The 14,802-nt window shown below is 37.0% G+C and overlaps 1 protein-coding gene across 1 annotated transcript; it reads left to right on the top strand.

Moving 5' to 3' along the window:
- Positions 1-1,949: 1,949 nt before the first annotated feature.
- LOC121414156 (dimethyladenosine transferase 1, mitochondrial-like) lies at positions 1,950-13,843 on the top strand. Its single transcript, XM_041607228.1, has 7 exons — positions 1,950-2,216; positions 4,954-5,105; positions 6,392-6,500; positions 7,904-8,055; positions 8,893-9,012; positions 11,180-11,307; positions 12,142-13,843. Exons 1-7 carry the CDS (start codon positions 2,096-2,098, stop codon positions 12,314-12,316), a joined length of 957 nt encoding a protein of 318 aa, XP_041463162.1. The 5' UTR covers positions 1,950-2,095; the 3' UTR covers positions 12,317-13,843.
- The last annotated feature ends 959 nt before the right edge of the window (positions 13,844-14,802 follow it).

Below are 14,802 nucleotides of genomic sequence, written 5' to 3'. Positions count from 1 at the left end.
CTCAGTGATATGCATATGAGAGAATCGATGATGTCCCTCACCGTGATGGTACCACTCTTTATTTTGTGTTTTATTGTTTGAATTATACATTTTTTCCCGGGGAGAGGGCAGTCAAATTTGCTGTACACATGCGTGACCATATTATTTCCAAACACACCCTAAACGACGAGTTTTAGTGTTCAAAATGACCAACAAGTTTTTCGTTGGCTACATTTACACATTTTGGCCCCTAAACAAGTTGTCGCCAGAATATGAACTCGAAAAAATATCTTTGAAAAAAAACTTTTTTTGTCGCGCATGCATGCATGGGTGTACGGCAATTTGACTGCCCCCCCCGGCAATTCTTACTGATTTGACAATATAAGGACCTCCTTGTTTGAACCGCAGAATATTAAAACATGGTAATGTTCAGGCCTGGGAGGAATAAAGGTTTGTGTGAATGTCCGCCCCTGAAAACCTTTCTTTCTTTATTTTTCTTTCTCTTTTTCTTTCTCTCTCTCTCTCTTTCCAATTTAGTCTCTCTTTTTTTTCTTTCTTATTCTTTCTTTCGATGTTTAATTTCCTTCTTTCTTTCTTTTTTCTGGCTTCCTTTAATTCTTATTTCTTTCTTTGTTTCTTTAATTAGCTTTCTTTCTTGCTTCTTTAAATGTATTTCTATTTCTTTGATTCTTTCTTAATTCTTTAATTTCTTTTTTTTTCTTAGTTTAGTTTACTCGAACGCCAGGACTCATCGATCAAAGTAGAACGCAGGGGCCGCGGAACGGTTTTCAAAGTGGGGGGGGGGGGCTGACACTAGCGTACCTACGGGGGCAGAGGGGGCAGTTTGCCCCCCCCCCCCCCCGACGAGTCACAACCCATACAAAAGACATAGCCCTGCCCCCCCCCCCCCTCTGACAAACTTGAAGACTTTTTATTTTTTTTTGCTTTTCAATTTTTTTTTTCAGGTACGATTGTAGAGCTTTTTGATTGAACCCTTTTTTTGTTGCTTGTCAGATTTTTCGACCGGTTTTGCCCCCCCCCCCCCCAGTGGAAAATCCCAGGTACGCCACTGGGGGCTGACCATGCAAAAAAAAATGACCAGCGTATGGCCATTTTTGCGTTTTTGTACACGGTTTTTGAAAAAGTGGGGAGGCTGAAGCCCCCCCCCCCCGGTTCCGCGGCCCCTGCAATGTCTATTGCTGCGCTCTCCTTCAGACGTAGATGTGCTACTTATCATGCTTATGCTGGCAGGGGTATCGTAGCCAGCAAAAAAAATTATTTCTTTCTTTCTTTGTTTTTTTATCTCTCTCTTTCTTTTTCTCTCTTTCTCTCCCATATCCTACATAATGGTACCGGTATATGAATTTGCCAACTGCCCATGCCAGAATGTTGGGGGTGGGGTGTCATGAATACCAGTGTATGGGATGTAGGCCTAATTATACTTGTCATAAATAATAAGCACCGAAAAGCTTAGCCGTCAGCGGACAAATGAAAATCTACCTGTGCAACCACCACGAGAATGGTGCACCGTACACATCAAGGAAATACGGTACTAGCTACCGTGGGCCGATTGCACGAAAGGGTCTTTCCAAGGACCGTCTTTCGTGTCGCCCATCTTTTATGATACGCTATAAGCGGGGTGTTTCTGAAATTTATGATGAAGAATAAGATTTGTTAGCTTGCTTTTAAATCAAATTTTATACAATTTCATGATATATCACATCATTTTATAAACAAATACTTTGTTAATCTTAACGGACGAATTAAATATGTTTGCAGGTAATTTATTGAAAATGCGTTTCACATGGCGCATCATAAAAGATGGGCGACACGAAAGACGGTCCTTGCAAAGACCCTTTCGTGCAATCGGCCCCATACCTACTGGTAATGCACATAGCACAGTATCGGCTGCTGGCGTAGGTGGCACTGTACGCACGTGTAGCAGGATCTCCTGATCCTCCGACCGGTTCCCCATCAAATCACACGTACGGGACACTGACGGCTGATTTTGTCTGAGAATTCCGCTGAATGACGTATTCTTGCGTAGCGCAGCAGGCGATCTCTAAGTTAGACTACACTAAGTCTTTAAGATAGAGTCCAGAAAAATAATCTCAATATGACGGCAGCAAGATCAAGACTCCCTCCATTACCCACTATCAGAGAAATTATCAGATTATATGGACTTCGAGCAGAAAAGCATCTTGCTCAGAACTTCATCCTCGATTTGAAACTGACAGGTAAGCTGAGCACTCAATTCATTTTTAGTCTTGAGAAGTTGAGGACTCCACTCCATGATAATGTTATTTTTAATATTTCGACATTTACTTCTTCATCATGGAGTCTTAACACTCTTCCCATGCATGCATTATCATGCATAAGAGACTGACCAAAACAAAAATGGATTTCCCTAGCTAGCTAGGAAATATGTACCTGTATTTTAAGATAAAAGTCAAGTAAATCGGGGTGATTCTATTTATTTTACGCTAGGCCTATGCCATGTATGCCTAATGCGTAGAAAGGTTTAAGAAATCTGTTACTAAAAATGTTGAAAATTGAAGGTTTCTTACCAGACCGATCTCGTGTAGATCCCTCGATCCAAATGTACATAACGCAAATACAATAGCTCGACCCTTGAACCGCTTCGTTATAACATAGCTACGATATAAGCAATGTTACAAAATGCCGTTTTGAAGAACAATTTATCTAAATAATTATTTAACAAATACTAAAATTTTTGGTCCAGTATATGCAAGTGATTTAATTCTGAGCCGAGTTCTAACTGATGATGATGATGATGATACATGATGTAATTAAAGCAGCTTGTCTCGTACGGTATTTGTGTATTTGGTTATTCTTGGATGCTATTGCCGTGGGTACTCGACCCTTTTCCAACTGATACATAATTTATCCAAGATAATAAACGATATCTTGGACCTTCAGTATTTTGTTTTCATAAAAAAGCTCATCAGTGTGAGCGGGCATATCAGCAGCCTACATGATTCTCACTGCTCTCTTTTGAATGAGCAGAATTTTCCCTAAGTGTGATTTGACTGAGATCCCCAGGCAAGCACACAATAATTTAGTAGGGCAAAAAGTACACTTCTAGGGAATACAAGCTTCAGTTTTTTAATCACACCAACATTTCTAGAAAGTAATTTACATACTTAAGTGGGATGCATGCACCTTCCAAGGCAACTTGTCATCAATGTAGAGACCTAGAAATTTAATAGATGATACCTTTTCAATATTTACCTTGTCAAAGACTACAATTAGGCATAACTGTCTTAGCATTATTGAATAGCATGTATTTCATTTTCAGTGAATCAAGCGACAGTTTATTTGCTTGAATCCCTTTAGTCAGCACACATAGCTCTCTATTTACAATTCCTAGAAGAGTTTCTAAGTTTCTGAGAGAGCAGAATACACTTGTATCACCTACAAATAACGAAAAAGAGAACTTTTTTGAAAATGTTGGAAAATCATTAACGTTTGAAATAAAAAAACCAAGGGACCCAGAAGGGAAGTTTAGGTACTCCACATGTGACTGGTCGCATATTTCTGAAGATACTTCATTAATACCATGGTCACATTTGTTCTACGGCGGCCGTACGGCGAGTCCAAAACAGCCGTTTTATCAATTTTGATTCAAACCACCTATATGTAGTTGGACAAAAAACTGTTAAAACGGCCGTTTTCGACTAGAACAAATGTGACCATGGCATAAGCTGCACAAATTGTTGTCTGTTACTAAGATAACTTCTAAACCATTTAAGTGCAGTCCCCCTGACCCCATAATAAGAGAGAGTTTGTGCAAGAGAATATTTTGGTTCACCGTATCAAAAGCTTTGTAATCATATTGAAAGTGTTTAGTGCAGAAAATGCATGTATCTTATCTAACAGACAGAGAATACCATGTTTCTCTCAAAAACCAAATTGGGAACTTGAGAAAATTTGAAAAGACTTCAAAAATTTAATCATTGTAGGTATACAAGATTTTCCAAAATCCTAAAGAAGACAGTGAGTAGAGAAATTGGTCAGTCTATAATTACTCGTTTCTGAGGTATTTCCTTTTTTATATTATAGGCAAAACTAGCTATTTTCAATTTCATAGGAACACTCCCCTGCACCAAAGACACGTTGAAAATATGAGTGAGAGGTGTAACTCTTTTTAAATATTGAATCATTAATCATTAATTATACCATGGATCTTACACCATCAAAACCATGGCTCTTCCTTTTCAAGCCATTTACAACATCTATAACATCAAAATTGACAACAGGAACAAAAATAGTTTTTGTTTTCAATTGGACTGTCTAAATAATTTATAAAGGTTTCTTGTATATCAGCAGAAGGATAACAATGCAATAACATGCAGTTGACAGTTACTTTGTAAAAGTTTGTATCATCACAAACATTCTTTTATGAAAATTATTTAAGATTATTAGTACCGTAGCTCAGCCTTGGGGAAAACAGATCCAATAAAAAATGTTTATCCATACAGTGTGTTCGAAGAACATTTAAGAAGTAGGTTTAATGGCCAGTCGAATTATGACCAAATTGCGATTATGAAGTGCTTTAAACAATTAGACGGGCTTCATAACCATGTATTTTGAAAATAATCCTCATAATGAATAATCGGTCGACAATATTAACTAAGTTTTAACAAAATTTTCCTGTCTGTTGGTTCTTAGCTGACAATGTGTTTTTAATTGAATGCTCATCTACCAGTGATGTGGCTTCTATAGCGATAGCTTGCTTCGCACACAAACTGATACAGTGAAAATCACTCTGCAAACTCCAACCCAGAAGTAGCACCCAAGAACATTATCCAGTCGTCCGTAAAGTAGTGCTTAAAGTTGTATGTTAAGTTGTGCATAAAGTTTTACGTAAAGTTATACATCAGGTTGTTCATAACCTTAGTAACTGTTGAATGAAATACCATCCAGATTGATCATTTTTGTTTTTTTACCTAGATAAGATTGTCCGTCAAGCTGGAAGTCTCCAGGGATCCCATGTTTGCGAGGTAGGACCAGGACCTGGTGGTATCACTAGATCTATCATCAATCAAGGAGTAAAAGACCTCTTGGTTATTGAGAAGGATACCAGATTCATCCCCAGTTTGGAGGTAGACCATTTTTGTCTGATTTCCAAAATCTAATAACTAGTTTTCCCCAAGAAACGTAGAGATATTTTCTGGAATTCACAAAGGTGGTTTTCAGTCTGGGTGAAAACTATGGTTATGAAGATTACAATAATCATGTTTTTACTATTAAAGAGCTTTTTGTGTTGAAAAGTAATGAATGTGGGTCTATGTCATGAGGCACTCAACTCACCTAGGTTCGATGGTCAATTATTATTGAGCCCATCGTTTTGAATTTTTTTAGTCCACTATTTTACTTAAATCAATTTGTGTTTAAGTGAATCAATCTGTGTAGACAGAATCAAACCACAGCAAGACGCACAAAATTTAGTACCATGTAAAGAAAAGTGCATATCTTATTGGGCCCTTTCTCACAGCACGTGGTATACATTGCAGTGCACTGGGAGAGGGATGTCAGTTGGAAATCGTATCAAGAGGGGAGCTGTCCCATTGTGGGCCAAACATACAAATCCTATCCATCTTGCAATGCACCTCATGACACACATAGTTACACGACATTTGCTCCTGCGACAATTGCTCCAGGCTTAATTACATCTAAGATGTAGGGTTAGAGTTAGAGTTGCAACAGGGTTTCGTGTTAGGTTTAGGGTTGGGCTGATGGTAGGTATAAAATTAAAACCCAGGGTTGATGTTGGTTATTTGACTAGGTAATGTGTGGAATTTAGAGCCGAGCAATTGTCACCAGAGCAAATGTCATGGAACCCGACATGATCCCCTCTTTTGCAAGAGCTCAGATTTTTGCTGTAGAATGATTTTCAGTCTTGGTGGGTGTTTCACAAGGCTATCCGTAAGTAACGAGTGACAACGAACGCCTGGGGATCCTTCCTTGGGGTAAATGTTTCACACCAGATTTTCATGGGTAGTGATGTTTCTTAGAAAGGATCACCAGTCGTTCATAAAGTCTCTTGTAATTTTATACAAACAACTTTATGAAACACCCACTTCAAATGAAGAGATAAAGATAAAGATAACCCAGTCCTGCATTTTGACATCCACAACTCATGATTGAGATAAATTATGACAAGTTCTGTTTGTTTTGTTTAGTTTTTAGGTTTTTTTTGTCTCGTGAAAAAGATTTGTATATAATTCCAAGCTCATCCACTTAAACAAATGGACGGAATTCCTCATGAAAAGTAGAGCACATATTTTTATTTTGGAATTTCACGCGTGTTTCTACAGTGTTTCATTTTATTTCTCCCCTTTTGCTATGAATTATGAACTCTTTGAGCCTTATTTTGTTTTTTTTGTAGATGTTAACTGAAGCAACAGAAGGGAGAGTGAGAGTAGCTTGTGGTGATATCTTACGGTTCAAGTTTGAAAATGCCTTCCCTGGTCATATCAAGAAAGAATGGGATGATGGTAAGCTCAAAGAGTAAATAAACCATTTCATAGTTGGCTCATGATCAACTTTTCTCAAATTCTTTCCCATTTTTCATTACGATTAGCCCTAACACTTTCAGATGGAGGTGTTGCATGAGCTTTCCAGACATAGCATCCTGTACTATTTCATTTCTATAAAGGCCACCGCACACCTTACGACTGGATTGCGGTCCGATTTTGGAACAAATTGCATTTTGCTCATTTTCTGAAAATTTGAATGGAACATATCATTTTATTTGAGGTTTAAATTAATTGAAAGAATACTAATATAACTATTTTGAAAGATTGCAAGCCTTTATTTCAGAGTAAGACCAAATTAGTTTCAAATCGTAGCCAATCGTACGACTGCTATGACATTACATTACGACTAGATATTATATTCACTTTTATTCTAAGAAGGATGATAGCATACTTAAAGATTACACAGTAAGATATTCCAAGTCTCAATGTTAGCATCAAATTCTACTACATTTTTTCTGAAATCGGGTCGCAGACCAGGCCTTAAAAGAAAGTCTGGCCCATACACAAAGTTTAGCAATCATCATAGAACATTTTCTAACGATTGATTGCATTGACTACAATGCATGACGAATCATGAAAATCAAGTTCAGGATTAATCACTAACCTTTGTACCACACCATCAGAAAGTCTCACTGCATATGATTTTACCATTAAATTATGTTATGATTACTGTATTACAGCTGTAAAGCAGAGCTGCCAGCTGTCAAAAAAATTGTATGTTATACAAACATATAAGGATATTTCTGAATACAATGATAATAACAATGGTGTTATTTTATAAAGCGTACACACTCTGCGAAGATGCTCATGGCGCAAGCGAAAAAATATGAATAGGCAGTCAATAGTACGAATTTGTGACTGATATAAGGAAAAAAAAGTGAAAGAGCTACTGCTGGAGGAAGGATACATGAAAAATTGTATCTGAGTTGTTTGCAAGTGCTGAAACTCGTACTTCGTAATATCACTCGAGAATGATATTCACGTGCTGGAGAAGCGATTGTATGAGCTTCACCGACGATGAATTGTTGTTGACACTTGGCGAAACTTGATGAAATCTCTCCCTGCGTTTCGGCTTTGGTTTTATAGAAGAACAGTTGACGAAGGCAGTTTCCCTATGCCTTGGACTACACTGCATGATCCTGGATCCACATGTGAGCACAACAAAGTAAATGTATAGATGTATATATATTTTAAAATACTTCAGTTGATAAGATGGCCATTTTAATAAGATGTGAATTTTAAAAGAAAAATACTAAGTTTGGGTGTTCCGAATACTAATGTGTGTACTTTCATGGTTGGCAGCTCTGCATGACTTCACTGTTTGTTTCATCCTTTTAATTTGTCTTTTTATTGTTTCCTAGATCCTCCCAATCTCCACATAATTGGAAACCTGCCTTTCAATGTCTCTCTTCCTCTGATGTTACGATGGTTAGAAGCCGTAGCCGAGAGGACCGGTCCATTCTCATATGGGAGAACCCGTATGCTACTCACATTCCAAAAAGAAGTTGCCGAGGTATGTTTAAAATTCACTTGCCCTGGCTAATTAACATTTCATCTACGAGTTATTTTGTCAGTTTAACTGCCGAGGTAGGATTGAAACTGTCAGGGATTTTTATTCCCTTTGTCTTCAATTAGTAGGGATTCTCAGAGACTCTGATACAGCATGTGCTTAAGCTTTTTGGTCTACTGTCAATTTGGTCTTATACTACTCTTTGTCTAATACCCACCTAGTCAAATTTTATTTTAGTCTAATGCCCAGATAGTCTTCTAATTTAGGATTCATCCCAAATGTAAACATTTTATAAGGTGATATTACCTTATCATTTTATGGATTTTTAGATTTATTCATTGGAAAACATGAAATTTATTGTTTTAATCCAAAAAATAAAATAGATGATGCATTTTTGGATTTTGGAAGGAGTAGAAACAAAACTCGCATTGATTTTAGATGAAATCATATTTTTGAGCAATTTTTTGGTCTGTCTTGTTTTTAAATGTGTTATAAAGTACCTTACCCTTTCACCTTGTTGGATTTTTTTCAGCTTGGAATTCAAACAATCACAAACATCTAGAATAATACAGAAAAGTATCAATCATGTATAAGTTGGCCAATGTACATGGCTACCCTGTTAGTTTTCATCTTGCAAACAGTCTAGGGTTTTTTCTTGATCCAGAGATTAACAGTGTGACCTAGTGACCCATTCACCTTCATACAGTTTATTTAACTTGAAATTCTACAATCCAAACATTAACAATAATCCTTAATGTAGTAGATTTTGCCAATTTACATAGCATGCTTGTTTTTTTTTATTGCACATAGTCTCTGTTTTTTTTTCTCCCCTTGATTCAGAGATTAACAGCGCCACCTGGTGACATCCAGCGAAGCAGATTGTCAATAATGGCCCAACATCTATGTGACATCAAACAGTGTTTTGTGATACCTGGAACAGCTTTCGTTCCCAAACCACAGGTAAGACCAGGGATGGAATTGGGGTGAAATGGCCTTGCAGGGTTCCCAGCCCAACATCAGGGAAATTATTTTTACTTTTTCCAGTCATGAAAAAATCAGGGAATTTTGATTTTAAAAAAATACCCCAAATCAGGGGAAAATGCCTCACATGAGGGAAAAATCAGGGAATTTTGATCAGCCAAAAAGTCAAAATCCTGGTAGTCAATTCAATTCAATTTTTTTTCAATTCAATTCAATTCAATTTATTTATTTCAATCATAAAATATATACAAAGTAACATGCAACAATCGCGATTTAATGTAATGAATTAAATTGGAGACTAATATGAAAGTTAAAAAAACTTGTAAGTCATAGTCCCCCAAAACAAGGAAAAGAAAACACATGTTACAATACAAACACACACACACATACACACCCTGACTCTGTTATATTTTGTTGCATATCAAAACAACATCCATTGAATGACTGGTTATGGTAGTACTAATTAGTTTTACATTATTGTTTTTATACTGAAAATACATGTTATGCACTACAACATCTTAGAAAACATGCGAAACTGGGAATGACTTTGAATAATTATCTGGGAATTTTTAAATTTCATCAGGGGAAAATCAGGGTTTAAATCATGGAATTTTGTTTTCTTTCAAAGCTGGGAACCCTGCCATGTCTTCCTGGTTTCACAGGCCTAATTCATTCCCCATAGACTCGTGTTAAATTAGCACTTCAAAAAATTAATAAAAAATAAGGATGAAATTCGGGGGTTGAATGTTTACTACCAGTGGATAGGATTTATATCTGGCAATCCATATCTGACCAGAAAAGGGTCCCTCGACCGGCTCATTTTAAAAATAAATTGGCGTGTTTGAAGACACCTTCGGGGGAGCAGATTCATCACCTCAAACAGCAAAATAGCCCTAATCCTTCCGCCAGTGAAAATATAGTCCAAAATTGGTGATATTTCTTCCCAATTTGGGAAAAGGAAGTTCAGTAATTACCAAAAATAGAATCAGTGTTAGATGGACAATCATATGCATACACTTTGTCAATCAGCCATATCAAAATAAAAAAAAATAGCAATGGGTTGGCTCGAATGAATATATATGGCCTGCCACTAGTGATTAGGCCCGTGAAACCTGTATAGGTTTCACAGGCCTAATTCATTCCCCATAGACTCATGTGTTAAATTGGCACTTCAAAAAATTCATAAAAAATAAGGATGAAATTCGGGGGTTGAATGTTTCTTACCAGTGGATAGGATTTATATCTGGCAATCCATATCTGACCAGAAAAGGGTCCCTCGACCGGCTCATTTTAAAAATAAATTGGCGTGTTTGAAGACACCTTCGGGGGGAGCAGATTCATCACCTCAAACAGCAAAATAGCCCTAATCCTTCCGCCAGTGAAAATATAGTCCAAAATTGGTGATATTTCTTCCCAATTTGGGAAAAGGAAGTTCAGTAATTACCAAAAATAGAATCAGTGTTAGATGGACAATCATATGCATACACTTTGTCAATCAGCGATATCGAAATAAAAAAAATAGCAATGGGTTGTCTCGAATGAATATTTATGGCCTGCCACTAGTGATTAGGCCCGTGAAACCTCCTACTTCTCTTTTCCCCTGACTACATGTACTCTTTTTTTTTTTTTTGCCAACACTGCTTTGAATTTTGTGTGTGTATGTGCTTGGCTGGAATTTTTGTTAACTGCCTACTGGTACACGACTGGTGACCCTTTCTTGTGAGCAGTATAATCCTTACATAGCCGACTTAGCACCTAAAATCATGTTCCAGTCGTGTTTTAAGTTACGTGTAACTTTACAAATTACAAACGACTTTATGAAACGCCCACCTGGTGGATTTTTTCCAGGAGAGCGTTTCATCAACATTTTTGCCCGTCTAGTTTTTCCCATCTAGTTGTTAGATCTGACAATCTTCCGTTAGTTGTTAGATCTGACAATCTTCCGTTTTGATTGGCTGAGAAGCACTTTTACTATGGTTACTGTCGGATAGAACAGGACTTGTGGGATAAAATCATGGCAAATCCTTTCATGAAACGCTCCCCACGTGTATAAAAGAATGTTTTCTCACATATGAGTCTATTCCACATACCTGTCCTACTCATGAAAACTGGATTGAAATAAACTATCATAATGTATTTTGTACAGATAGATGTGGGTGTCGTTCATCTCACCCCACTTCAAGAGCCAGAGATAAAGGTACCCTTCAAAATGGTGGAGAAGCTAGTGAGGTGTGTCTTTCATTTCAGAAGGACATACTGCAAACGTGGAATTGAGTAAGTTGTCATGCCGCCCCCACCCCCTAACAGAAAGAAATCCCAAGATTTGAAATTTTAGTGTTTTCAAGAGAATCAAGTAGAATATTGTATTGGGAGTGCCAATTCATTTACTGCCTCTATACGTCATTGATAGTTGCCTAAGAATTCTTTTCTTTTATCTGTGAGTGTCCTTTTCCATGATCAAACTTCAAACTAGACTCGTATATAAAGATGGCAGTGACTTTGATATAAGTACAGAACTATGATACTTCTGAACTATTCTTTCCATCACATGCTATACTATACTTCATTAAAATTCATTTATTTATGTTTTAAATGTACTCAAACATTGAAAAAATGCTTCATGATTTGCTTTTTCAACATCTCAACAGTTTCCTTATTCATGCTTTTCATCTAAAATATTACCATTCCCATACACAACACTACCATTACTTTTTGGCAAGATTTTTTTAATAGCAAAAAATATACATTTTTGCTATTTTCTGTTAGTCAATGAGTGGAAAAGCAATCCTGACATTTTATTTTCCTCAATTTTCTTTTCGTTTAAAAGTTTTGTTTTAAAGACGAGATGTACTTTTAGGGGATTTACAAAATATAAGAGAAGCTTTAAAAGATTGATGAATTGAATGAAATGTAGCTCAATTTTCAGGAATCTAAGACTGGTTGATTTATAGATCTTCTGCATACATGTACCAATGACATTGTAATAATGGCAATAATAATAATAATAGTGGTATATTTACCCAGGGTAGCCACTTCAGTTGTAAAAACTGTTCCCCAACGGGCCCTGACATTGATCTTCAAATTTCTGTTTTTATCATATTTACACAGGACACTGTTTCCATTGGAGAGACAGGATTTGACCCAGGAAGTGTTTGATACCTCTGGAGTTGACCCCACCCAACGACCTCTGTGGTTGACCATGGAAGAGTTCAATGCACTCTGTCTTTCCTATAGAAACATATGTGAGCGGATACCTGGGATGTTTGCCTACAACTACAGATGAGAAAACAACCGATGTTTCCAAAAGAATTGTCTGCGGTTAGTTTCAGCAGTTGGTTGCTGAAGACATGGCTTTATGTCCTATCCAAGGGACAATGCGATGCGAACCTGGGCCGCCAGACTACGGAATCAAATGAATGGTTTCTAAGAACTTGCATGGTTGGAGATCATGTAATGTGTGAACCTTCTCTGCAACCTCAGTATTTGGTTGCAAAATACATGGTTTTACATCCCATCCAAGGGATTTTTGGTACGAACCTGAGCTGCCAGACTTTGTTATCACATGAGTGTGTGACCGAAAATATGACAAGTCTTGGCTTTAATCAGTTTAAAATCTAAAAATTTTGAGATTTATAACTAATTTAATATCAGTTAGTTTAATTTTAGTTAGTTTAGTGTAATTTCATTTTATTCATTGGAATGTCAAAATGAAATTAAACTTTCAAAATCATGCTTCTGAGTAAAGTCGCACACGTGACCCACTTCTTTTGACCTCTGACCTTGAACCTGCATATTGAAGACAGTAAATAATATTTCCAAGTGAAAGCTGACTAAACATGTAAATGTTATATAACCTTTGATTTGCTAAATCTCTAAGATTTTTGAATTTATAACTAATTACAATAAAGATTTCTCATAATTTTGTTCACACATGTGACCAAGAATGGCCCATGGATGGTTCTTAGTAAATTGTCTGGAGTATCATTTCAGTGAGAGAGCATGTAATGTGAACATTGTCTCCACAATATCAGCAGTTGGTTGTGGTAGACATGGCTGTACATCCTATCCACAGGACCTAATTGCGGAATGAGTTACTGGACCATTGAATTGATGCTCTTCACCAACCAAGCTATCACACCTCATCTGCCTTAGGAATTGATTAAGGTTTCAGTTGTTTGAGGGTGGACATGTATGTAATATGTGTCTGTAACATCTCTATTACACAGTTATGTTGTTGATCAATGTATGGTATTATATTAAAATGTGGTCTACCAGCACATGGTCTAATTCTTAGTCTAATTTGGTTTAATATCAATCAGGACTTATTGCTATTTGGTCTTCCCTATGTTCGGTCTAATACCAAATGAGTCTTATTTCTCATTTAGTCTAATATCCATTTGGTCGTCACCACTTTGTCTAATTGTTAAACTTTTCCAAATGATGGAGATATTATAATAATGATAATACATATGATTTATGTACTGAACTTTCCATCTTGATTAGGTGCTCAAGGTGCATAAGAGCAAATGAACAACTCCCCAATATGGGATAAGTTAAAATTTTATTAATCAATAGATAAATGGATGTTTGTCTAAATGAATTCTTATACATGTAGGGTGTGTGTTTAAGGTACAGGTTGCCCCTGCAAGTTGCCTCTGATCTTTGTTGAATTCAACAGGGTCGGCCCCTTATAAGTGAAGGAAGGTCAATTCTCCCCTTCACCCTAGATTTCTTTAAAACCAGGGCTCCGTAACACAAAGGTTTTTGATGAATTGCAAATATGAAAGAACCGCACTGATTGGTCCCTGGCCAGTATTTTAAACCAACTGCGCATATAACATTGATATTGATTGGCCAGTTCATTTAGCGATTGATCGCTAATCTTTGTGTTACGGAGCCCAGAACTTGATTGGAGGTTGTGGATCATGAGGGTTGGTAGCTGCAAATATATTCTTCAATCACTTGGTAGCACTGGCGTCACTGAATACATGATGTCATGCTATTCAGTTGGGGGGGGGGGGCTGGCACATGGTCATCCCCCCCTGAAAAGTAGATTCCCTAGTTGAATTTTTGCTGGTGCTTGGTAACAACACAATACTTCAGTTGTTTGGATGTATGATGTGAATGAGGCTATCTGCACACATTAATCCCACTTTATCACGCTTTATCAAACATGATATTCTATAAATTAAGATAGCAAGCTATCACTATCTACAAGCTTAATTGAGGTGGCTTTGCCTTCTGATAAACCAATTCAAATTAGGATTACATGTATGTCTCCTAATTTTTATTTCCATGGCATCAAGGTTGAGAATAATTAGGGCAAATGTTGGGTTGCTTGTTTTACATCTCAATCCGATCTGCAAAGTTGACTTACCAAAGGTTAATGATGCATTCTTTGCACTGTATGGTATAAAAACTGCTGCAACATATGGGCAATTATTTGATTATGGAAGGTTAAAGATATGCTCTCTAGATTGTTCAGCAAATGGACATCACTTCACTTGTCATAAACCTACCATATAGATAATCTTAACTAGGCCAGGCTATTTTGGATATTATATGGCCGGGGGGGGGGGGGGGTCTCATATTCACCCACCCCTCCTTAAAATCTTAGCCATCAACTTCACAATTGCGCTGAAAATTAGCACTCGATTGCCTGAGATCTAAACTGCAAAAATCGTATTTATTTTGTTTGTGAAAATTGCATTTAGTTGATTTATTTGTAAATCCCGATGTAAGGCCCAAGATATGCTTTTTTTGCTGCAG

This window comes from Lytechinus variegatus, chromosome 4, assembly GCF_018143015.1.
Source record: "Lytechinus variegatus isolate NC3 chromosome 4, Lvar_3.0, whole genome shotgun sequence".
Lineage (NCBI taxonomy): Eukaryota > Metazoa > Echinodermata > Echinoidea > Temnopleuroida > Toxopneustidae > Lytechinus > Lytechinus variegatus.
The sequence above is the reverse complement of the archived record's forward strand: the minus strand, read 5'-3'. Positions and strand labels throughout refer to the sequence as shown.